Source organism: Macrotis lagotis, chromosome 1 (genome assembly GCF_037893015.1).
Source record: "Macrotis lagotis isolate mMagLag1 chromosome 1, bilby.v1.9.chrom.fasta, whole genome shotgun sequence".
NCBI lineage: Eukaryota > Metazoa > Chordata > Mammalia > Peramelemorphia > Peramelidae > Macrotis > Macrotis lagotis.
In genome coordinates, this window is record NC_133658.1 from 783,127,922 (window position 1) to 783,154,936 (window position 27,015).

At 34.7% G+C, this 27,015-nt stretch overlaps 2 protein-coding genes across 2 annotated transcripts in view; one reads left to right on the forward strand and one right to left on the reverse strand.

The window, feature by feature from the left end:
• Positions 1-24,173, forward strand: part of ACAT1 (acetyl-CoA acetyltransferase 1) — a 35,924-nt gene extending 11,751 nt beyond the window's left edge. Inside the window, exons 6-12 of the mRNA XM_074216616.1 lie at positions 889-1,032; positions 7,929-8,079; positions 9,006-9,101; positions 14,501-14,614; positions 15,492-15,556; positions 18,079-18,236; positions 20,419-24,173. Of these exons, the coding sequence (XP_074072717.1) occupies positions 889-1,032; positions 7,929-8,079; positions 9,006-9,101; positions 14,501-14,614; positions 15,492-15,556; positions 18,079-18,236; positions 20,419-20,539 (849 nt within the window). The 3' untranslated portion in view covers positions 20,540-24,173. The remainder of the gene's footprint in view (positions 1-888; positions 1,033-7,928; positions 8,080-9,005; positions 9,102-14,500; positions 14,615-15,491; positions 15,557-18,078; positions 18,237-20,418) is intronic.
• Positions 20,988-27,015, reverse strand: part of NPAT (nuclear protein, coactivator of histone transcription) — a 51,937-nt gene continuing 45,909 nt past the window's right edge. The window contains 3 exon segments of the mRNA XM_074216615.1: positions 20,988-23,500; positions 24,181-25,309; positions 25,392-25,446. Coding sequence (XP_074072716.1) covers positions 23,423-23,500; positions 24,181-25,309; positions 25,392-25,446 — 1,262 coding nt within the window. The 3' untranslated portion in view covers positions 20,988-23,422.

The window sequence follows — 27,015 nt, forward strand, 5'->3', positions numbered from 1 at the left end:
CAAGGTCCATACTTATGGATTCTGATCATTTTGGGACTTTTTGAGGGAGTTCTCCATTCTTGTTGGCTCTTAATACAGAGATACATAGCGGAATCTCTGACCTTTCTCTGGTCTTGGTCTTGCTACAGGTTTCTGTCTTATTTGCCTTCCTTGGTCGTAACTTTTTTTATTTTTGTGGAAGTTAGCCCCTAACTTAAGAAAGTAAGAAAATCAAAGCCCTCAGCCACAAAAATAAAGGCAAGCAAAACAGAATCCTGGATTATCCATGACTTAAAAATATGTCTTTTCCTGAACTCTTGTTTTCAGGAGGTGGACAGAATGTTTTATCACGAGTCATTTGACTTCATGGCTGGTCATTGTATTGATAGTTTCTGACTTTGAAAGTTAATTGCCTTTATGATGTTATTATTGTTCATATTTTTCTCCTAGTTCCTTTCACTTCATTTTATGCCAGTTTATACAAGTCTTTACAGTGTTCTCTGAAACTGGTCCCCTTCATCATAAAGTGTGTGTGTGTGTGTGTGTGTGTGTGTGTGTGTGTGTTTTTGTGTGTGTGTGTGTGTGTGTGTGTGTGTGTGTGTGTGTGTGTGTGTGTGTTTAGAGTATTTTTTTTAAAAAACAGGACAAGGTAACTAAGGATCTATCAAGAAAAATGCTCTTTTGTGTTCTTTATTCTATCCTGGATCCTTTTATAACTTGATTCTTATTTTAATTATAAGTTTGACTTGTACAAAGTGACATTTAATGGTAGTCACTTAAAACAAAGAGTTCTTATGTATATTTTGAAATTTTTTATGTATTTGTTGTTTACTCAATCTAGATGTGCATTTATTTATGATTTTTCATAGCAATTAATTTGCAAATATTGAATGCCAATTTTTTTTATAGGATGTAATGATTGCAGGTGGAATGGAAAGCATGTCTAATGTTCCATATGTAATGAGCAGAGGAGCAACTCCTTATGGAGGAGTAAGACTTGAAGATTTAATTGTGAAAGATGGACTAACTGATGTCTACAATAAAATTCATATGGTAAATGCTACTATGTTGTATAAAAATATGAATGATTTGTAATATCTGTGTTGAAGTATTTACCTATTTCATGAGATCTGGTAAATATTAATTTTAGAAGTAACACACATGTCAGAATCTTAGCTTAAATTTAATGCTGTTTTAACTAGAAAGATTTATTCATACAAGTATATTCGACAAAAATTTAGGTATTGCAAAATTTTTACCTTATTGAATATTTGATGTATTTAACTTATCAGTATTACTCCAACCCAGTGATCATTTTTTTGGGGGGAGGGGTGGGTTTGCAAAGCAGTGGGTTTAAGTGACTTGCCCAGGGTCACATCAGGCAATTAAGTGTCTAGAGTCACATTTGAACTCAGATCCTCTTGACCCCAGGGCCAATGCTCTATCCATTACACCACCCAGCTGCCTCTCAATGACCACTTGGGTTTTTTTGAAAGAAAATAAAAATTTATTAAAAGAAGTTATAGCACATAAGGAAATGGTAGGTAAATAAAGACTGAAACAAAAGACCATCAAGCTGAGCTTGACTGGATCAGCAAGTCAGAGAAAACTGGTTCCCTTAGGGAGTTCAACCCAGGTTTTTATGTCTTGCTTCTCATCCAGAGGGTAAAAGGTGAACTCCCTTCCCTTTATTGGACCTGGAATTAGGTAGAAAGTGAAGCCTAAGGAAATCAGGATCCAAATTTTACATTAAACAAGGAATCATTGGTAGTTGATTTATATCAAGAATGGGGATCTCTACCCAATTTGACAAGATTAACAGCCTTTGAGATATTACACATTTTGTTTCTGTTGCAATCATAATTCTCTACTTCTAGTCGATTTACATCTCAAGAGTAGGTGGGAGTCAATTTACATCTCCAACCCAATTTCTACATTTATAATTCTCTATATCTTTTCTCTGCATCATTCTCCCCTCAAAATTATTCATGACTCATATTCTTTTGGGCCTTTCAGAGTCCCGTTTGGCGAGGACTTTCATTGAGGCAGGGTCCAGACAATAATTAGCTGGCACAGCTGGTTGGCATCTTGTAGAGGCTGGTCTTGGAGATATACAGCTAGAGAAACAAAACTCTAGGGAAAAAGTTGATCAAGCAAAAACCAGAGATATTGTAACAGAGAAGGCTTTTTAACAGAGGTCTAATAATTAGGAAAGAAAACTAGGTCTGTAAGGGGCAAGAATTATACTTTATGATTCTAAGCCAGTATCAAAATGCTTTTTTTAAAAGCATGAGTTCCAATTTAATACAGATTCATTAATTAGTCACATTAAGTTGTAAACAAAGGCTCAAAAATAGTATTAAACAAATGTATTGAAGAATCATTTTAAAATTGCATGTGTCCAAAAGGTAATTTGCAGCAAAATTTTCTATTTTGCTTTGACCATGTTTAGAATGACCAAAAATTCCAGTTGAAGAATGGATCTCTCTTTTAAAGCATTTAAAAAAAATATGCCAGTAAGGCATTATCCTGATCCACTGGCTCACTCTTATACTTAATTATGATGCACCTGGAATGATCATGGCAATTTGCTGTTACAGCAGAGAGGGACATGAGGACATGTTCCCTTATGAAGTCATACAGAAAATCCTTTTCAGTGAACCAGGTAAGGGATTCCTTTAAGAGTATCCTACCCCAGTTGAGACTAGAGCCATTCTTCCAAAGGTCACTTACTCTGTCTGCAGCATTTAACATCAAATCCCATAGGGCTAAATGCCTTCATTGGCATATTGACTTTCTATTTTAACATATCTGATGTCAGGCAGATTGATTATCAATCTGTTGTAATATAGCAATTACCTATAACCAGAGCTTGAGCACTAAGGAGAACCAAGAGTGTGTCAGGCTGTAATTTGGTATAAGGGATCCAGGGAAAAAAATCATAATTCAATTGTTGCTCATGTACCTAAGGACAGTGCTGTAAATGAAATATAATAAAACAGATTCTGAGATGTAAAATGCAGTAACCTTAATTCATATTTTTTATAAAAATCAACTTTTCGCAATGAACCCATTTAGTTATTAACTATGTTTAAAATAATTAAACATCTTCTGGCTAGGAGGTTGCCCATCTTCTCACATAACAATTGGCTAGAGATTGTCATAGCAAAATCTCAAATCATCACCATTATTTTATCTTCCTCATGTTACATAGGTGCTTTTCTCTCAAAGCAAATAACCACAGTTTAGTCTCAGTTTACATATATATATATATATATATATAGAGAGAGAGAGAGAGAGAGAAAGAGAGAGAGAGAGCTAGAAAATATTAATTAATATTAATTAATTCTATGCACAAACTTCAAAATAACAAATTGTAACTTTCAGAATCCTTTAAAAACCATTAGAACATCTTAGATAACCTTAAATTCCTAACATGTGTTGATTCCAATGCAATAAAACAATAGTAAAAACAACCAGGCATTCAAGTCAATTAACACCATGAGTTATTATGCATGAATCCATAGCTGTATCCCAGAAGGGGGTCATAATTTTTGATATTTCCCTTCCCACCCCTTCAAAGCAATCACATGTCAATTCCAGGCTTCAACATTACAGTATTCAAATAGCTTACATGTTCAAATAAGATAGCCAAATACTGTAAATAGGATTTCTTTGAAGTTACAAAAGAATATTACATAACATATAAATACATCCTATTCATCAATAAGTTAACTTACTGAGGAACCACACAATTGCTATGTTCAGTCAGTCAGAGCTGCCTGCAGTTATGAGAAAGTCCATATTCTTGACTTCTCTAAGATTAAGCATATATCATTAATTTATATCATAAGATTCTTATTTAAACATTTCATTCCCCTTAGAACAAGAGTAAAATGCTATGAATGCTAGGCAATGTTAATACATTTTCTTATTTTCAAATAACGTGTTAAATAGATTTTACTTTTAGGCATATGCACACATATATATTCTTTTCCCAAAACATAGACTATTACAAACTTTCTTTATCAACAGAAAACCTTGTGAGATTGTTGATAATTGATTTAACATCAAAGTAAATCAGATTACAAAATTTAGTATAATATTTCTCCTTCCCATAAGAAATCAATTAATATATATAATTCAGTATTCCCAAATTGCTGGGCATATAATTTATCCCAATTATATTTTCCTTATTGATACCATATAAATTCTCAAGACTTGTTTATATAACTTTCAAAGGTGAATAAATTACTCTCATTTAGCTGTTTTTTTTTTTTAACATAAGGTGGTGACCTTTTCCTATCAAAGGCTTTTCAACCCTCCTGAGGGCAAGAGGTCTACATTTACTAAACCTTACCATTTCAGATCTGAATTTTACACACACACACACACACACACACACACACACACACATATTTATATTATTTTTTTGAATGTACCAATTTTTTAACGTATCAAAATTTCTTGATATATTCATTAAGATTTTGAAGTAGCTAACCAATAGTTAAAATTAAATGCATTCTTTTTTTTTTAGGTTTTTTTTTTTTGCAAGGCAAATGGGGTTAAGTGGTTTGCCCAAGGCCACACAGCTAGGTAATTATTAAGTGTCTGAGACTGGATTTGAACCCAGGTACTCCTGACTCCAAGGCCAATGCTTTATCCACTACGCCACCTAGCCGCCCCAATTAAATGCATTCTTAAGTAACTTTATAAAGTTCAAATCTAGTTATTCTATTGCAGAGATATTAGTTATTAGGACAGGCTTAATTAAAAGATGAAATCTGAATTTCCTAGTCCCAGAAAAAGTTATCTTCCTCCTTTTTTCTTTAACTAATTGACCACAGGCTTCTCAATCTGCCTATTCCACCCCCACCCCCCAAAGGGTGGGGCTTTCACAGCTCAGCTAATATCTTTAGGGATTGTAATTAAAAACATGGTTGTTGTCAAACCCACCACCCCAACCAGGAAGAAGGCAAGGGGGGGTCGTCTGTTTTCTAAAACAAGTTTTAGGGGGTCTTACCCTTCCTACAGTGAAGCATACATTCCATCTGATACATAGGTTTGAGTTTCTAAGTTCTAAAAAGGAAGATTTTTCCTTCTACTTCCCCCCCCCTCCCCCTGGAGAGGTTGTGGTGACAGAGAATGAGAGAGAGAGTATTTCAAAGAGAGTTCCACTCAAAGATAATATCCTGGAGCTCAGGTGTTTTGCTAATCAAATCTGATTCCTTTCAAGGAGCTAGCACACAGCTGGGGGGGTGGGAGTCTTTGGTATCAAGTTTTCCCCATGTTTTAATTCTCCATCAATTTATAGGTAGGCAAACATGTCAATTGGACATCTGCCAAATGTCCTTCCTTAACAACCCTCACTCCACAGTGGGTTATAAACCAAACACAACCTCAGAACTGCCTTCTCCCGTCATTCTGAATAACAACAGGGCAGGCCCACACAAGGGCTATTGTGAAATACCATATGGGAGCTGACTACCCCCAAAATTCATCCTTTTCCCATTTTCTGGCTTTTCTAAAAATCTGGGATTAAAAAAAGGGGTGTACTTCCGACCTTGATTCAATTTCCCAAGTCTGGGCAGAGTATCCTGGCGGGCTTGCCATTATGTAGCCACTGACTACTTGACTTAGATTCTGCCTATGAGGAATTGTTATTCAGACTCAGGAAAGCAAGGTGGAAGTGAAACAAAAATTTCTTTCTTGCTTTCTTTTTTAGTTTTTGCAAGGCAGTGGGGTTAAATGGCTTGCCTAAGGCCATACAACTAGGTAATTATTAAGTGTCTGAAGTCTGATTTGAACTCAGGTGCTCCTGACTCCAGGGTCAGCGATCTATGCACTGCACCACCTAGCTGCCCCTGAAACAAAAAATATATATTAAAAAAAGTTACAATATATAAGAAAATTGACAGAGACAAAAGAATAGTCAAGCTAAGCTTGACTGGACCAACAGTCAAAGAAGACTGGTGGCCTCAATGATCAGTTTTAAAGTGTCTAGTGTTTTAATGAAAACAGCAATAGCTAACATTTATGTAAATCATATTAAGTGCCAGGACCTATGCTAGGTACTTTACAAATATTTCCTTTGATCTCACTGGTGTGGTAAATGATATTATTATCTGTTTTCCTAGTAGAGAAATTGGAGCAGGGCAGCTAGGTAACCCCTTGGATAGAGCACTGACCCTGGAGTCAAGAGGACCTGAGTTCAAATTTGGCCTCAGATACTTAATAATTGCCTAGCTGTGTGACCTGAGGCAACTCATCTAATCCCATTGCCTTAAATAAATCAAATAAAGACAGAAAGAAATTGGAGCAGAGTTTAAGAGACTTGACCAGCTAGTTAGTGTCTAAGGTGGAATTTGAATTTAGGTCTTCCTGGCTCCAGTTCTGGTCCTCTATCTTTTTTTTTTTTTTGCAAGGCAAATGGGGTTAAGTGGCTTGCCCAAGGCCACACAGCTAGGTAATTATTAAGTGTCTGAGACTGGATTTGAACCCAGGTACTCCTGATTCCAAGGCTGGTGCTTTATCCACTACGCCACCTAGCCACCCCTCTGGTCCTCTATCTTATCCATCATCTAACTGCTCTTAGAATCTAAACAGGATTTGGCAACCATGTTTGGATATAGTGGGTGAGAGATTGAATAATTGAGGTAATTAACCTAATCCTCACTTAGAGGTTAGCTGGTTTGACTGGTAGGATAGTGATACATTTGGGTAGTAATAGAGAAGTTTGGGAGCATTTTGAGAGAAAGTGGCTAGAGCTGGATAGACCTGTGAATTGTCTATATATGGATAATTGAATCTAAGGGAATTGATGAGATCATCAAGAGAAATATGTTAAAGATTTAGAATAATCACAGACAGAGCCCTGGGGCCCACCAAAAAGGTAATGGGCATGACCTGGATGAGGAGAATGAGAAGGAGGAGTAGTCATGTAGGTAGAATAACTTGGGGGGAAGCAGTGTCATGAAAACCTAGAGAAAAGAGAAAATAAGTTAAAAGGGAGTGATCATACCAAAAGCTGCAGAGGGGTTGAGAAAAATGAGAATTGAAGAAAGGCTGTTGGATTTGGTGATAAATTTGTAAGTTTGAACAGAATATTTTAATTAAATTATCACAAATCAGATTATTGAGTTAAAAAAAGGGTAAGGAAAGGAAGTTGAAGAACCAACTGGAGATAGCCTAAACAAAGAATTTAGTCATGCGAAAGAGGGTGGATAGTTCAAATGAGGGTGGAGGAGAATGGGAATACTGTGTAGGAGGAAAGCAGCAATACACAGGGAGAGATTAAAGATTTGTGAGAAAGGAACTAACTGCTAAAGAAGATGGAATGAAATAGGACATTTGTGCATGTAAAAGGATTGGCAAGGATAATCTTCATATGAGACATGGTGAAGGAAGAGATAATGGTAGAAGACATCTGAGCAATATGAAGTGAGGAGAAGAGAAGAGGGAGTTTTTGAGGAATAGCCTCAATTTTTTCAATGAAAAGGTATAGAAATATTTTATGTTGAGAGTTTGGAGGGGGGAAGGTGCAGTCAGAGGAGTAGTCTTGAAGGTGGGATGAAAAAGTTCAGAAAAGCTACTGTGTAAAAGGTATCAGAGTAATAGAATATAAATTTCAGAGAATCCTGCAAATCTAATTTAAACATAGAATTGTGAAGGGGAGAGTAAATGTGAAACGAAATTTGGAAAGAAAGATAGATTGGAACCATATTGAAAAGGTTAACTTTAGTTCTATAATCTTTAAGTCTTCAGGACTTGCAGTGTCATCATGAAAAATACCTAGGTTTTTTGAAGTATTTTAAGATGAGCCATGAGTGACTTATGTATGTAGTTATAATTGAAAACATGTTTTTTGAGCAGCTTAGAATTAGAATTGATTGTTGCCAGATGCTCTTTAGAGTATATAGTAAAATCTTTGTGCTTTTTTTTTTAATTAGGGTAACTGTGCTGAGAATACAGCCAAGAAACTTAACATTTCACGAGAAGAACAAGACGAATATGCTTTAAGTTCTTACACCAAAAGTAAGGCATCTTGGGAAGCTGGAGTATTTACAGATGAAATTATTCCTGTTACAGTTTTACAAAAAGGTAAAAACAAAATATTTCCAGATATTCTTAAACATAGTTCAGAGACAGTATGATATAGTTATTAGGCTTGGAAGTTAGGAAAAATTAGGCTCAAATCTTGCCTCTAAAACTTGGATCAAAACCTGCTAGTTTTTTGACTGTGAACAAGAAGCTTCATCTTTTACAGCCTCAAGCAAACTCTCAAAAATGGGTTTTCAGTGGTACCTCTCTAAAACAAGGGATTTCACTTTTCAGTATCATGGACCCCTTTGTCAATTTGGTAAATTGTAGGGGACCTTTTCCCAGAATAATGTTTTTAAAGGTTTAAAAAAAAACCCCAAATTACCAAGAAAACCAGTTAAATCAAAATGAAAATGTAATTTCTTTACTCATCCAATTTCATGGACCCCCTGAAATTTTTCCACCAGTAGACCTCAGTTTTTAATATTCTTGCTTTAAAGATATTTTATAAATAAATTGTGATCTATTAATCATTTACTGACTTAAGTTTTAGTTTACAGATTATAACTTTTCTTTGTAAAGGGACGGAGTGTTAGTGTTTGGTTGCATTTTTGTTTTTAAGTTAAAAATAAGTATACTTATCTTCACACTCATGCCAATCGAGGACAAATTTTCTTGTATTCCCAATAAGCAATCACAGTTCTATGGTTCAAAGATTCTGTTAGATTTTTACCTTCTTTAAGCTCAGATCTTGGATGTAAACTTACTCTTTTACTTAAAATCTAAAATGGAAGTCAGTTCTGTTTTTTAAATTAATCTAAGCCCCTTAGTATAGGACATTATTTTAATATAACAGATCACATGTAACAAATTTGAGTTTAAAGTATAATGTATATTTTTATATTAGATTGTCATGAAACAAATTTCTGATTCAAACATACTTCATTGGTTCATGATTATTTTCTAACATAGTTTTTGCCTTTTAGGTAAACCAGACATAGTGGTAAAAGAAGATGAAGAGTACAAACGTGTTGATTTTGCAAAAATCCCAAAGCTGAAGACAGTTTTCCAAAAGGAAAATGGTTAGTTTTAAAGAATTCAGCATTTTATTTCATAAAGTCTTCTCATTATTTCTGAATCAAATGTAATAGTATGTAATGATTGATCAAAAATGGTGAAATCAAGAAATATAACAAAAATGAAAAATTATATTTGTTTTCTGACACCTCTGCTATTTAAGGTAATTCCCCTGGGGAGGAGGCTCCCTGTTTTGACCCTTGTTTTCAACAGCTGGACGCACAGTGCCATACTCTTTCAGTTTAGATGTGACTGTCAGTCAGTTAAGTCCTTGAATAGATACCCAGTTTATGGCTAAGGAAAAACCATGGATCAGCCAGAGATGTCAGGGAAACAACACCTTTGTAAGTTTAGATGTTGAGAATAACATGAAAAACAATGAGAGTCAGTTCAGTGCAAGACTTTATAGTAAGCTGTGGGGAAGAAGGGGGAAAGGAAGAGAGAAAAGGAGACCCATTATACAATTCAGGCATATACTAAAATAGAGTTTAACTCATGTTAATGCTGCATTGGGGAGCAAAGGTTCATTCAGAAGAAAAGGGGGCTTTCAATAGGAAGGTGTGTTCCTCTTGAAGGGGAACCAGGTACTTCAATATACCCTTGTAAAAGTAAAGTTCTTATGACCCAAGATTCTGGGTGGTCCCTTTGAAGCTGGCCAGTTTGCATATCAGGGGTCAGGATAAAGTACTATTTTGGGAGTTTGCTTATCAGGGAGAAATGCAAACTAGTGGTAGACAAAATCATTCAGGGGACATAGCAGTGCTAATTAATTTTCAAAAATATTGTCATTTCCATGAATATGTTTTATAAATTTGCAGCCTTAAAGGGAAGCTGTCAAGAGGACCTCAAGACTATCAGACCTAATCCTACAACAATGACTTCCATGCATAAATTCTATAGGGTACAGTCTCTTTAGAGGAAAACTGGCATGATGATTTCAAGATCATCATGCATAATCCATCCTTTGGTCTTTGAGACCACCTATGACAACTTAACAAAATCCTTGGTAGGCAGTCTGCTTCAATAAGTGGGCTTTATAAAGGAGATGGTGCATAGGGGAGGAAAAGAAGAGTCACCTAACTCTCTCAACTTAATGACCTGGAAGGTGACCTGGAAGGTGCTGTGGAGAATATAGTACCACAGTATCTTAACTTCTACCATACACACAAGATAAAATCAATGTCAAAAGCAGTCTAGTTCCCCAATTCATAGGGAGGACCTAGAAGCACCATTTGTTCAGTAAGCCTGAATCTAATTACCAGTCTTGTCTTTAGCAATGGCAAGATTTCCAGTCCTCAGCCATCAGTTCCCAGACTTTATGGAAGGGCTATATCCACACAGGAAAAGTGTGGCTCAAGATAATCTGGGGTCAAGTGTTTGTCCATAATCATGGTCCCAAAAGTCCTTTGTCCTTTGGCTAGGGTATCAAGTCCTTTGACATTGTCATTGAGAGTGCCTTCTATGCTTCTCTCAAGCATCAATGTATGTTGTCTTCAGCCATTCCCCAGGTGATTGTCTCCAGGAGGGCCCCAACTCTAATCAGGGTGTTACTCCCCTTTTTTGCCTGAAACTGGGCCTAGGAGATTGAAGGGCATATCACAGGACTTTGGTGGAGTTATGAAAGGTGAGGTCAATGCCTGAAGTGATGAGGGGGCAGATGAGGTGGCCCAGGACGGGGGATGGGGGACCAAGGTGTTCCCCAATAGATTAGGTAGGAAGGCATTGGAGGTACATCGATTCAACCAGATGCCAACCAGGTTTTGGGTACTATTGATGCTAGATATCCTTAGGATGTATGGTAATATTCCATGATTGGATCACCATGGGACATAACATTTATGGAAAGGCAGGTATCATGGTTTGTGTTTAAGCAAGTATGATTCACATCTCTGAGAGGTCTTGTTCAGTAAATGACACACCTAGTGGGTGGGTTTTGAAGTCCTGGCTGAAAACTGTGTCTTAATATGTTTTTGGATGGATCAGGGCAGATTCATGCAGTTATTTCCTTGATCAGTTTCCAAATCACTGGTGAAGATTCTCTAGGTAATGCTGCAAAAACCTGCTACAGTAATAAGACTTAATATAAAATTTAGGAAAAACAGACAAAAATCTGATTTGATTTTCTGGTAATTAGTTCATATGGTAAAAACCATTTCAGACCTTATGAAGCTAGTCTTATAACAGAATTATGGGGAGAATATCAAAGTACTCTTTCCAATCATTAAAAATTAAGAAAATAATTATATTGTGACACATAGATAGTGTGTGTATGTGTGGGTGTATATATATATATATATATATATATATATATATATATATATATATATATAAGTATTCACTCAAAACTCAGAAAAACTTGGCTATTTACTTGGTTATTTACTAGATTAAAAAATATCCATCTCTTAAGTTATTGTATATTGACCTCCTAAGGCAAAAATAAACCTTTAAGACTAGAGTCTATTAAAACAAGTTGGGGGGCAGCTAGGTGGTGCAGTGAATAGAGCACTGGCCCTGGAGTCAGGAGGACCTGAGTTCAAATGTGGCCTCAGACACTTAATAATTAGCTTTGTGGCCTTGGGCAAGTCACTTCACCCTTTGCCTTGCAAAAATCTAACACCCCTCCCCCAAAGAAAAACCCCTCTTAATTGGCTCAAGATGTACTTCAATATATATATATATATATATATATATATATATATATACACACACACACACACACACACACACACACACACACACACACACACACACACTATGCTGGTATAATTTCAGAATTGTCAGAATCACCCATCTTCATTTAAATTACTTATAGCAAATTTGTAAATCCTCTCCCCTCTTTGGTGGTATACACTTTGGGTGGCATACCTTGTTTTGGAAGATAGAGGATCCCAGTTCTTCAGTAAAGTAATTCATTCTATGATGTTAACATTTAACAACTTCTTTTACAGGGAAGATAAGATTTTATGACCTTGCCCAAGCAGAGAGTCCCAAGGAACCTGGCAAATTTATAGATATGGGGATTTTACAAGTCTTTTCTTACCCTTACCTCTCTCTCTCTCTTTCTCCCTGAATACCTGATACTCTAAACCTATGTGTATACACATACTATTCAGACTATATGAACTTTTGTATATTTATGTACATATACACATACATACACTATTTAGCCTCTTATCAGATCTTTGCAGATGGATAGCATTTTTCATAAATCCTTCAGTGTTGTCTTGGATCAGTTTTGTTTAAAGTAGGGCTTTACTTCCAGGATGGAGGGCACATTGTTCCAAGCTTCAGGGATTTGGGGCAGTTGTTTTCAGAGGAAGTTCTAGGTACCTTTAATATTTTCATTCTTCCAAAATGGTATGATCTTAAGAGAAGTGTGTTTACTACTCTCCTGACCTGTGCTCCACTTCTGTGAGTGATGACAAGCACTCTTTTCTGTTGCTCCACTGCAGCGATATACTCTGGTCTGCTAATCTCTTTGCCTTGGGACTGAGACCCAGATCTGAGTAGGGCAAAGCAGGAGTCCTGCCCCCAGGACAAGCCAAGAGATCCCTGGAATCTTCTGCCAGGCTGTGTTCAAGGCCCTTACTGTTTGTGGACTGAGAGCTCCTAAGGCAGCAGCTAGTGCTGCTGATTCAGTCACTTCCAAGGCCCGTTTCTGGTTTACTCTGACCCAGGCTGTGCTGGCAGAGCCTGCACTCCACTCTCATCTGCCAACTCTCTTAAGTTGTCTTGGGCTAAAAAAATGTTTCACCCCATCCTCTTTTGTGGGTTCTGCTGCTCCAATTACTTTAGGGCATTATTAAGGTGTTCAGAGGGGTTTTAGGGAGATCTCAAATGGGTTTCTGCATTTTTTCTGCCATCTTGTCTTCATCTTTTATAATTGAGTTCATTTTCTTTAACTTGAATTTTATTCTAAAAGTATTCTGTCTTCAAATTCAAATTTATGAATGATGTGCATTAATAATAATGTTAAAACTTTTGTGACATCTGATTTTGAAACATTTTGAGGAAAAGGATTAGTATTGTATTTTGAACTTCTTTGTTTTCTGCCTGTGGTTTCAGTAGCAAAAGCTTGAAATACTTTCCTAGTACTTTAAACACTGGTTTGCTTTATTTTTTAAATGCCATTTTGGAGAGACATACAGTGTCCAGGAATTTGTTCAAGTTATTATTTTATCTCATCATCACATGTGGTTTCATCTGTTTGTCTTGAGAGGTGTTCATATATTCAAAAATACTTCAAAATTAATTCATTGAAAACTGCACATTACTGTGGCATGGGAAAAAGCTAATTTCTTGGTTTTAACTTCTTTTAAATTTTTTGTGATGTAGAGTTTTGGTGTTCCCTCTACCAGTACAGTTTGTAACTGCTAAATACACTTGTAGATAGTCTTTTTTTTTTCTTAAATAAGCCATTTATTTTCTCTCTCCTCTACTTACATTGGAAAAAAGGAATAAAAATCCTTATGACAAATATGCTTAGTCAAAGTATAATTAAATTACACATTGATCTTATATAAAAATAACTTATTTTTTATCTTGTATCTATCACCAGTTTGTCAGGGAGTTAGTAGCATTACTTCCTCATCAGTTCTCCGGAATCATTGTTGGCCATTGAATTGATTTAAGTTATTAGTTCTTTCAGAGTTTGTCTTTACAGTGTTCTGCTCATTTCACTCTGTATTCGTTCGTAAATTTTCTCAGGTTTGTCAGAAATGATCCCCCTCATCATATCTAATGAGTAGACAGTCTTTATGAATTGTTGTGGCTGGAAATACCATGTTGTGGTCTTCCTTTGGTCATGTGTCTTTGAACTTAGTCCTCCAAGAATTTAGTCTAGTTCTACAATATATATAGCCTTTGAGAATCTAAGGTTACCTCCATGACTCGATGAGGTATTAGAGAAGTACTTGTCAAAAGGAAATCACAACTTCATTGAACTTGTGAAAACTAGGTTTATTACATGAGGAATGAGTATGCATATAGAAACCCAAGAGTTCCAACTAAAAACTATATCAGAAACAATTTTTTTTTGGCAAGGCAATGGGGTTAAGTGACTTGCCCAAGGTCACACAGCTAGGTAATTAAGTGTATTGAAGCTGGATTTGAATTCAGTTTCTCCTGACTCCAGGGCCAGTGCTCTATCCACTTCACCACCCAGCTGCCCCTTATCAGAAACAATTTAAATGAAGTTGAAACCAAGAAATTAGCTTTTCTAATGCCACAGTAATGTGCTGTTGTCAATGGATTAATTTTGAAGTATTTTTAAATATATGAAAGCCTCCCAAAACAAACAGATGAAACCAAATGTGATGAGATAAAAAAATATCTTGAACAAAGACTCTTGCTTTATTCTGTCATGTATTATATTCTTTGACTTTGTACTCATTATCACTTTTAGGCACAGTTACAGCTGCCAATGCCAGCACACTGAATGATGGAGCAGCTGCTCTGGTTCTGATGACAGCAGAGGCAGCTAAGAGGCTCAATGTTGAGCCACTGGCAAGGGTAGTAGGTAAGAAATTTTGAGTATGTTATCTCCATAGAGCTGTGAACTGTTGGCAAGAAGTCGATACCTAAATCTTTAATGACCTCTATGACATTGATCATGGGTTACAGTTTGAGTTAATGTAAGTTAATATTGAATTCATTGAGAGATGACCTCTATGACATTGGTCATGGGTTACAGTTTGAGTTACATTATGTTAATATTGAATTCATTGAGAGATCAAGATGGAAGGCATATCTTTGAAGACTTTGCATTCTTGGCACTTTCCCAATTACATACCAGCTTTGCTCTTCTTGTGCCGTCCACTTGCTTGGGAAAACTAGATTGCAGTTTTGAGACCATATCTGATAATTTTTTGCTTTGTTTATTTGAATTTCTTGATTCTCTAGGTATAAATTATCCCCTTTTATTTAAATCTAGCTTGACTATAATGATGATTCAGGTTCATTTTTTGTTATCTTCTTGAAGTTCAACTTCAGATTTAGAACATTCAAAAGCTTAATTTTGCCATAATACCTTTCAACTCTGGACATTTTAACATTGACTTCATTGGTACTATTTTATATTCTTTTGCATTGAGTAAGAAATAAGAATAAAATTTTGACATTTTTAGTTTTTATATCAGATATTTAATTCATCTATATTTTGATTTTCAGTCCAGATGACACATCTGTTGACTTAGTTTTCTACATATTAGAAACTAGATTATAAAATTTAATTTTTTTTAAATAATCACAATTTAAAGGAGCATGCTGACAACATTTTATGATTCTTGTGATCCATTTATGGTAGCTATTGGATATATTACCTATTGCAGTGGAAAAAAAATTTATGTTCAGTGACAGATATAGTATTTATAAATCTTTATCTCTGACTTTTATAGCATTTGCAGATGCCGCTGTAGCACCTATCGATTTTCCAATTGCACCTGCTTATGCTATACCAAAGGTAAGAGCCTGGAATAATGAATACTACTTGAGTAAGAGTAGTAGTTATGCTCTTAGCTAATATATTACCTCAGGATAATAATGTTCTTTAATAATACTTTCCCATTTAAATACCTTTTGATATCTTGCTAAATTATGCAGCCGGAAACTCATTATAAAGCATGTTCCTTAATTTGTCTGGTACCTCCTTGTTCTGTTTATTTTATAATTTCACATATGCATACATATATGAAATATATATAAATTATATACACATTACATATAACACCTCAATTTTTTCACCTATAAAAAAATAACCAGTTCTTTTTAATCCCTACAAATTGTAAAGTTCAAAAAAATAAACTGAATTATGCCTTATATTTAGACTATACCTTTGATAACTATTACTTTTTTTTTGGAGGGAGATTTGTTTCTGCTTATTTTAGGGATATTATTATATATTAATTCTTTAAAGTGATTTGAAGTCAGCTATTTTCACTGAGAGGCATTATGATGTTATAGAGCACAAATATGAGTTTTAAGACCTTAGTTTCTTTTTTGTCTTCCTTCTAAGTGCAAACCTCTATTTTTTTGTACTTACATCAAAGAGTTTCCAGAATTTTTTTTTTTTTTTTTTTTAGATTTTGCAAGGCAATGGGGTTAAGTGTCTTGCCCAAGGCCACACCTCTAGGTAATTATTAAGTGTCCGAGGTCATATTTGAACCCAGGTACTCCTGACTCCAAGGCCAATGCTCTATCCACTGCGCCACCTAGCTGCCCCCAGAATTAATTTTTAAAAGATGTTGAGTTCTAAACTTTTCTCCCTCCCCAGACAGCAAGCAGTCTTAATACAGGTTTTACATTTATTTACATCATATCAAATATATTTCTATATTATGTTGTGAAAAAAGAATTCAGAATAAAAGGGGAAAAAGAGAAAGAAAAATGAAATTTGTACATTTCTTAAAATATAAAATTAGGATAATAGAACTTGTGTGGTTTAAATGAGTTCTTCATAAAATGTAAATTGCTATATAAATATATAAATATAAGAGGTATTGTTATGTACTTCATAGATTACAATCTTTTATATTTACCAATCTGAAATTCATTTATTATGAATAGAATAAAATTTTAATTTAGGTTCATTATTATATTATTTATTTTTTGATCGTTGCCTTCTGCCTTCAGGTAGTGAATGAACCCAAGGAATGAAAATAAATTAGAATGCTAGCTTAAGTCTTACATTACCAGGCAGGTTTAAATCTTTTGCCTAAGGATAACACAAGAGTACTCAAAATAGTAAGATGGAAGAGTTATTCAAAAACAGAAAAAATGAAGGTTAGTTTCTGGGCCCAAAGCCACATACCCATGAACATGGAAGAGTTGAGATTTGAATTCATGCCTTCTCACATTAAATTCAAGTAAGAATGGCGAGAAAATTATTTCACAAGATCTCTTAAGTTCATTGATGGAGGATCTTTATTTCACTGAAAGATAAATTATCTTATTATCTTAAGTTGACTTTGGTCAAAAAATTAACACCCTGGTGATGAACTCCCAACAAACACAGTAGAATTGCTTTTTATATATGCACATTTGAAAAAAAAAACTATTGCATAGTTGAAAATGGAGAAATGGAAGTCCATTACCATGTTGCTATTTGAATCTTTTCTAGCTCAGAAGGAAGCTTGTTTCTTAAGAATGATACAGTCAAGTAGGACTTGTAGGAGGAAAATAATCTCTTTTCAAAAATAAATCCAATATGCATTTATTTATATGGGCTTTCCTCTAGACTGTTCTATGCCTCTTGGAAGTTATATGAATGGCTTCAGGAATTTAAACAATTATGGTTTCTCCACTTTCAATTTCTAACTTGTTATCTTTCAGTATATTCTCAGCTCTCAAGTGATCCCAGGTTTTTGGGTTATGAAACTGCTTCAGTCTTTACTTGTATACTAGACTGTATTAGGCCAAGAGAGAGAACACCTGCTTTAATGCCTACAATTTTTTCACCTTTTAGAGCTAAGGAATCAGTGTCTTCAGTTTTGCTCGGGGTCAGGGAAACTCCTTTGAGTTGTAAATCCTTATACTGAGTGAATTTTATATTACAATTTTAGGAACTAAAATTATGATTTCTCCCTTGATAATTACCATGTTCATAAGCCATCACTTAGCAAATTGCATACTGTTACAACTTTTATTTTTTAAATTAGACTGGTGATTTCACTGGAACTAGGGACCTTTTGGTCAGCAACTACTTTTACCAATGCAGACTGGCACTATAACTTATTATTAAGAGTATTTACTTGTTCATAGACACAGCCATTTGTCAGAGGTCCCACTCGAACTCTCCCAGTCTCAGTGAAGCTGAGGTTAGCTTTATTGACTATGTCATACTGCCTCTCAAAAACTATTTTAGTAGACAGTTTTTTAGTAAACAGATTAGGGAAAAATATGCCTATTTAAAAGCCCAAAGTTCTAACATGAATGCATAAATTAAGATTTTTAATAACTTGTCAAATCATTTGAATTTGTTTTCAGATTCTTAAAGATTCAGGATTGAAAAAAGATGATATTGCAATGTGGGAAATAAATGAAGCCTTTAGTTTAGTTGTATTAGCAAACATAAAAATGCTGGATATTAATCCCCAAAAAGTGAACATTGATGGAGGTGCTGTTTCTTTGGGACACCCAATTGGGTAGGTGAAATTATTTCATAAAATGCTTTCTAAAATATTTGCTCTGCATGTTCTTGGTTGGTTTCTTTGTTCAATGTATCTAAACTTTTATGCTTATCACTTGACTAAACTGAGGAAATTTAGGTGGATTTATATATTAGTGGTTCTTTCTTTGCTACTAGGAGTGATTGCTACCAACAAGAATAAGAATTTTGCTTCCAGATAAGTGTCCAAATAAAATGAATAAGTTGCCTTTGTGCAAATTGCCAAATACTTGTTATGTATGAGTATAGGTTGGTCTTACTTGTAAAAGGAAAGGTAAAAGGGTTTGAGGAACCCATTATTGTTTAGACTATTAGAATGAAATGTATGGGAAAAAAATAAGAAGAAATGCTTCAAGTTATGCTTGAAGAGTCAAAAGGGAATCCTGATATAACTCACAAAGTTGTAGGTTGGAAGAATTTTGTCTGTAACTCACATATACTTTGAAAAAAGATTTTATGTATTCAAAGGTTACATCAGGGGAGAGGCTGTTCAAAAGGAAAGGAGATAATTGATGCTAATTGGTGATTTCTGCTGAGGGAAGTCCAATGCAGGGTTATTACTACTTACCATGTATTAATAATTGGGAAGACTCTCTTACCAAGACATATAACCAGGATGTGACAGAAATCCACTTAAATATCTGAGTGATATTGCCTGTGTGATTTATTTTAGGAGAGATGATATTAAGAACTTACAAAAACATTTCTAGGGATCATGAAATCTATTTAACAAACATTGATCTTCTGTTAAGAGAAAGGAAGGTACTATTTGTTTATTGCTGGAGTTACAAAGACCAAAAAAAAAAAAGCTGAGTCCCTAGCTCCCTTCAAAGCAGTTTCCCTACATGATGAATCTTTTTTAATATTTCTCTTCTCAAATTACTTTGTATTTACTACTTATTACTCTTCTATATTTCTAGCCTCTATCCCAGAATATAAACACTGGGATAGTGATCTTATTTTACTCTACTTTTCTTTTTTTTTTTTAATTGTTTTACTTATTTAAGGCAATGGGGTTAAGTAACTTGCCCAAGGTCACACAGCTGGGCAATCATTGGGTGGCTAGGTGGCAGAGTAGATAAAGCACCAGCCTTGGAGTCAGGAGTACCTGGGTTCAAATCCGGTCTCAGACACTTAATAATTACCTAGCCTTGTGGCCCTGGGCAAGCCACTTAACCCCATTGCCTTGCAAAAACCTTAAAAAAAAAAAGTATCTGAGGCCAGATTTGAACTGCAGGGCCAGTTCTCTTATTCATTGTGCCACCTAGCTGCTGCCCTCAGTATTTCTCTAGTTTTTTATCTATCTTGTTTTTTTACATCACCAACACTTCCCTTAGTATATCTATCTTCCACCCTCTCTAAGCAAGTCATTCTGTGTAACAAATCAGCATTTTTTTAAACTCAAAAGTGAATTTTAAAAATCAGCAAATATGTACAATGTACATTTGTAGAACTGTCTCTGCAAAAGGGTATGGTGGGAGAAGTAGATATCTCCTCATACTCTTTTCTTGTCATGCTTATTTCTTTATAATTTTTCAATATTCACCTTTGATTTTTTCTAGTCATTTTACATTGTAGTTCATGCAGCTCCTTCCAAGTTTCTTTCTATTCATCACATTCATAATTTTCTTATGTACCACCATTTGTTTGGCCTTTACCCCAATTGATGAGCCATCTACTTTGTTTCCAATTCTTTGCTATCATAAAAAGTGCTTCTATAAAAACTGTGTTGCATGTAGAAACTTTATTCTTACCTATTTATGCTTTCCTTGAGGCTTAGGCCTAGTAGAATTTCTGGGTTAAATAAATGACTATTTATTTACAAAGGATTTTTGTTCAGGAATGGGGTTAGATTGGCTCTTCCTTTTGGTAGAGAAATAGAATTATTTTCCTTTTTACTTTGAAACTTGTTCTATACAACACATCTTTAGACTTGGCTTTCTCTTCCTTTTTGGAAAGCACAAGAAATACTGGAGTTATTCTATTCAGATGCAGGGATACTTAAATGTACCTTTCCCAAATAATAGCTTTTATATCTTAGAAAATTCTAAAATATGTGGATTATGGATATTAACATATGAAATTCAAACTAAACTTTTTTTACTTTAGGATTGTAATCTTATCTATGAAGAATGAAAACTTTTCTTTTTAAATTTTAGGATGTCTGGAGCAAGAATTGTTGTTCACATGGTCCACGCCTTGAAGAAAGGAGAATATGGTATTGCAGGGATTTGCAATGGAGGAGGTGGTGCTTCTGCAATACTAATCCAGAAGTATTAGAATAATAAAGTGCCTTCATCTATATTTGTGATCAGAAGAGATCACGACCAGTTAGTTATTAAAAGTTAAGGGTATGAAAAGGGACAACATATGACTGCATAGCATCCATGTATATAGCATAAATAAAGCTTTTTATCTCCAGATTTGTTAATCTTAAGACATTTTTAGCTAAAGCCTTTTCAATTTCCAGGGAGATGATCTTGGCCATGATTTTTGAATTTTTATTCAGCTTTAAAATGGATTTATACTCTTCAAATTTCTGTTGTGTCACTGTGGTGGAAGAAATTTATCTGTGCCTTCTAAAAAGCCAGGTTTATTTTTGGTAAAATTCGTTTGAACTAACCTTTAAGCTTTGTCTTAATTTTTCATTGTGACATATGGTCAAGCAATTAATATAATTATTATTCCTTTTCATTATTTATATACCTTTTCTAATAAATTTGATGAGAAATTAATTTTTTTTTAAAAAAATTGGGCCAGAGCCAATAGCATTTGATTAGAAAGTTGATAGTGGATCTAGCCTACAACTGAATTCCCTTTGAGACCTAACTCTGTATTAAATATTCTTAAAGTCTTTAAGCCAAACTTGGAATAGCTAGAGTGCCAAGCCTGAGGTCAGGAATCACTCACTAGCTAGTTGACCCCTGTGAAAGTCAGTTTGCCTCAGTTTCTTAATTTGTGAAATGAAGTGGAGATGGCAAAATCCTACTCTAGAATGTTAAGAAAACCCCAAATGGACTCATGCAATGAACTGAATATAACTATCTTTAGTTGTTCCGATCTGATGCTCTGGTCTAGGTGAATCCCAATGTCTCTATTTTATATACATTTCAAAGAATATACTCTAGTGGCTTTAATGCTAAATAATGACTCAGTATACAGTTAATAAACACTGCCTTGCCAAAACCACTGTTTTAAAAAATATGCAGGTGTTGTGAAACCAGGTGTATATATAGACCTCAGGTGATAAGCCAGTGTTTCCCAAATACCAGTTTGTAAGCATTAGCACCAAGCCATAGCTTTCTCTAAAATTTGATTCCTTTTCTTTGCCTACTTCTGAGTTGATAAAAGCTGCCAGGGTTGAGATTTGGGAAAAGTTATGTCAGAAATATAGTTCTAATTTGTCAACAGCAGTCTGGATTCTACAACATTCAGGAGACTGCTGGTAAATTATTATGCCTCATAACTCATCAGAAATGGGCATGAAATGTTAAGAGGAGTTAGATTAAGGAGTATAAAAACTCTTGGGACATGCTGTATTCTCAACACTGAGCCATTCTATAAATTGACCCTGCCAGTCAACTTGCTATGCTTAAAACCAGGCCATGAGCTTTGTCTTTACTGTAAAGTCTTTCCAGATAGATAAAAAATGTATGTTCAGAAGAAACCAGATGTCAACAAATAGTCAAACTTTCAAAGTTAACCAAAATATTTATTCAAACCTAATGGTAATGCAGTATCAAGTAATTGAGCTTATATAAACAGTAACTGCATAATATTTATTTAGTTTTTTAGGAATCTCCATTATTACCACTGCCACATCAAATTTTTTACAACACAAAAAAGTCTGAACTAAATTTGAACATGACAAAGCAATTAGTGCCAGTGAAATAAATCCAGCAAATGGTTACCAGATAGTCAATGGATTTTTATGGCTCAGTATAGAATATAGTTGAATTAATGTCAATATACTGGACAACCCTGTAGGGGGAAAAAATCTACACTTTAAGTTGAACCACAAGAGGAAGCACTTTTGAAGAATGCACTTTTAACATCAGTAATATCCAGGCACAATAGGTTAAATGTTTTAAGATTTTGTTCACAGGTAAAGGTTTAAATTAACCCTTAAAATTTGATAGATTTTATCACAAATGAGAAAGATATCTATAGCTAGGAAGGTGGATATGTACATTTAAAGACACCTAGCACTGAAACAGTTGAAGGAAAAAGATGAAAAAAATAGTACAATAATTATTTGACTATCTATGCATCTTGGAAAATATTACCTAAATGGATGTGGCTCTCTGAGATAAATGCTAGGAAATAAATTTTAACACACAATCTCTCAATATTGGATATAAGATTTAAATAAATTTGAGATTTGGCCACTAGATTGAAGACTTCTGAATTAGTGCAATTTTTAAAAAGCCCCAGTATTTTTTTTGGGGGGAGGGGTATGTACACTTTTGGGAAATTCCAACTACAAAAGCAAACTTTATATGGCTCAATAGTCTAACCATTTAAGGTTTTGTAAAAATCCCTACACACAACAGATCAAAACACTTATTAAATATCTTATAAAATTCTCCCTCTCCAACTAATAGACCAGAATGACACGCATAAAAGATATTTAAAAAATAATCAGGAATACAACTTTTACCATGATAACAAGGAGGGTTAGAGAAACAAATACTTTTAAAAAATCTCCCAAAACTATCAAACTCGCGGACTATAAACAATAACTTTTTTCAAAGAATTAAATCTAGTCGAAAGGACAATTGTGTTGAATTGGGAATTGTCTGGTAATTAAAAAAATAAAACAAAAACCCCCCAAAACCAGGCTTGTCAGAATATTTAGTTAACTGAAATTCAATTTCAATACAAATTTATACATTATTTACAGTATGCAATTGTTGTAGCTGTACAGTTTTGCAGATTATTGGCTTTATACTTCTGCAAGTGCTTTTTCCAAAATAAAAATATGCAAAATCAAGTCTATTTACAAACTAGCAAGCTGCTTTAGAAACAACCCGATATAGCAATAAAGTGTAACTTTAGTGCACTGAAAGTGCAGTTCATGCTCTCAGATTCAGTTATTTTCCCTACTCATAGTAATATGGACATCAGTCTTAAATCGCTACTGTTCTTAATAATTTAGCATCATTATTCATCATAATGCAAAGACAACAAAAACTTGTCCACGTCCATCCCAGCAGGAAATGAATTAGGTAGCTTCTTTTTCTGTTGAGAGAAGAAACATAATCCTATGTTATCAAGACTCATTCTGGGCACAAATATATATATATATATGGTTTTCTGAATTCTAAATGCTATATGACCTCTGAGGGTTCAATTTCCTTGACCGTAAAGTGACAATGATATTCCTTGAATTACCTAATTATCTCAAAGGGCAGTTATGCCTTATAAGCACTTTAATAACAGTCATTACTACTTTATTAGGAATGATTCCCTGTGTATATATTCTTTTATCTCAAAGATTTTTTTAAAAGTTTATTACTGTTGCTGAACCATTAATTTGGGAAAATTGGAAACCATTATCCTTTTTAGTACACTGAAAGGCTAGTCAATAATAAATGGATTTTCTGAAAGAAGTAATGGGTTACTATTATGAACTTTATGGGCAAAATTTTGGTAGCAAATGAAATTAACAGATAACACACAAAGTTTATCAAATGAATAAATGGATATAGAGTTCAAGATCATAAGATGCAGAAAAATTAAGTCACAAGCCTAGTTCTAAATATGGTAACATTTGATTAGTGTATTAGATATTATATGTAGTTAGCATTTAATTATTAAGATAATGATTAGTTGGATGATTGGACATCAGCAAGCAATGTAAAACTATTTGAGCTTCAAAAAACACAAAAACAATAAACTTGAAAACCTTTCACACTTGCCTTAATTTTCTTCTTTTTTACTGGCACTGTTGAATTTGGAAGATTTTTATTGGAAGAACGGGCAGTTCGGTCATGTTCATCTAACTCTTCTAGTTTCCTTTTTTTCGTGGCACTCCTTGAGGATCTAAATTGCTGTGTATTATCTTTGAGAGGTTTTGAAGTAGTCCTTGAGATAGCAGCTCGTGAGAGAATCATTAAAGTATGGGCTGCCATATTTACACTATTTTCACTCCCAGTTTCACTAGCAGGGCTACAAGCTGGTAAGTCCGGAGTGGCAGGAGGGACCATTCCTTTGGGAGTGCCACTCTCATCACTGTAACGTCTCCCTGTGGGAGTCTGGATGCTGTCACAAGGTTCTTCTCTATGTTTCTCCCCAGTTCCTGATCCTGGTGTCCGAGGCACAGGTAAATCCCCAGTACTGGGAAGTCTGTTTGTTGGGCTGTGCCAATGAAGGTCATGTAATTTTTCTACACTGTTTTTAGTTAGAGGACTGGCAGATTTAGTCTGTTCTCGTTTTAGCTCCTTTGAAGTTGTTCCTGTTGAAACTGTGTTTTTACTGTTTGAAGATGGCCCCTGTTTTTTCGTCAGTTCTTGAACTGAGGTGGCAGATTTTTCATTCCACAGAGGACCATTTTGATGCCCATTTGATAATTTGATGACTTCCTGATTCTTCTGCCTTTCCACATCCCTTTGCAGTTCATTCTCCTTATTGGCTGTTGCTTTATGAAAAGAATCCAAAACCAGACCAGTCAGTGAAGTCTTTTTTTCAGGCTGGGTTTCTTTTATAGCTGTATTTCTACTGCTAGCAGTTTCTGACTGTGATAAAATCTTAGGCCCAGAGAGTTTCTCTCTTTCTTTTTTGACATTACAAGAGGATTTTATAATGGAAGATGACACAGTGGGAGGGTCCACAGTAACAAGAGGAATGTCATTCCTTTCTTTGTTTTGAGACAATGTTTTGGTGTTAGACCCTTGGGTGTTGACTCCAGGAGAAGTATCAAAGCAGAGCACACGCCTATGACTTTCATGTGGTTTGCTAGTAGATACTGTACATTCTGTTGAAAGGGCTGTGGCATCCTCTAATTTCTTCCCAAGATCTGCAGCCAGATTCTTTTCAGGAATTAGTGTTCTACCAAAAAAAAGGGAAAATGTATCAGCAACAAAAAGCTATTTAAGTATAATAAATATAGAAGAAAACATTTTGTGCTCACCTGTGAAAACCAACTGGATGGTTTAAAGAATCCCCCAAGCTGGTTGTCAATTTTCCTGGAATTATCAAATGCAAACAATTAAAGAAAGAAAATATCCTTTGAAAAAATTACACCCACCTTTGACAGAAGAGATGGTGACGTACAACTGGAATATTTTTATGGATTACTGGCCTAGTGTTTTCTGAAGAAAAAAAGATATACAGAGGCTACTAGTCTATGAATTGAAGAAAACTACTCACTAATAAATCCACTTAATACCATGTTCAATGACCTTGGGAAAATTTTTTTAAAAAGTGTATTCTTAAAAATATACAATTTGCTAATTAAAAAAAAACCTAATTCCTTGATAGAATGAATTCTTAATTAACTTAGATGTTTCTTCTATTATATCTTCTATATATATCTATATTAGCACTATAAAGCAAGAGACATTAAATATAGATTAGATATATTTAATAAATTTATTACATGTTAATTATTTACTCATTAATTATTTACTAAGAAATAGCAAATAAGTGCAAAGACACAAGATATACTGAATATAGTTTGGTTTTCAGTATTGGATCAATAAAATATGAAGAATTAGATTTTGAAGTGGAAGTCCATGGGTTTGAAAATGTCAGCTTTACCACCTATTATCTGTACAATCTTGCCCAAGTCAATTAGTCTTTCTAGATCTTTGTTTGCTTACTTATAAAAATAAAGGGACTGGACTAAATACCTCTTAAGAGTCTTCTGCTCTCAATCTATGATCCTAGAATTCTTAGGATATGCTGTGGTATGAAAGAAGGCTTGCAGGGCTAGAAAATACAGTCTGAAAGGATTTGAAAATTGGGTACTAGGAATTGGGAAATTTCATAAAAGAGCAGGGAACTGGCATTTAATCATGAAAGAAAGAACTAAAACCAGAAAAAATGATAATCAAGTAAAGTACATCAGGTACTAGGCACAAGTGAAAGAAACACACTATGGCAAAGAAATTCCAATGTAATCAAACTTGTGGAAAACAAAGCCACCAACTTAATCTCTTTCCAATCTTTCTTTCTCCCTTCCACACCCTGTGATCCAGTGGCACTGGCCTCATTTCTCAAACAAGACAATCACTTGACTCACTGCACTTTCATTGGCCATTACTCACTCTTGGAATGCTTTCCCTTCCTCATCTCTGCCTCTGTGGCTTCCTTCAAAAGCTTAAATAAAATCCCACCATCTTATGAAAGGCAGAATCCCCCTTAATGCTAAATCTTTCCTCTGAGTTTAACCTTTCTAAATCTTGTTTGTATAATCTTGGTTGCATGTTGTCTCCCCAAATTAGTCTGAGGACCTTGAGAGCAAGACCTACCTTTTGTCTTTCTTTGGATTTTTAGTTCTTAGCAGAATGCCTAGCATATAGTAGGGACTTAATGTCAGTTGATAACCAACAGATTACGAGACAACAATGCTTTGGAATCCTTTGTCCCCTGTGCCACTGTCAAAAATGCCCCACTATGGTTGAGTTGGGAGATAGCTGCCACCAATCTGCACTCTCCCCTTTCAAATGTTGCAGGAAGTCACTGGAGAAACTGGTTCACTGAAATGACCACAAATTTGTTACGTAATTACAGCAGGCCTTCAATGTTGCATG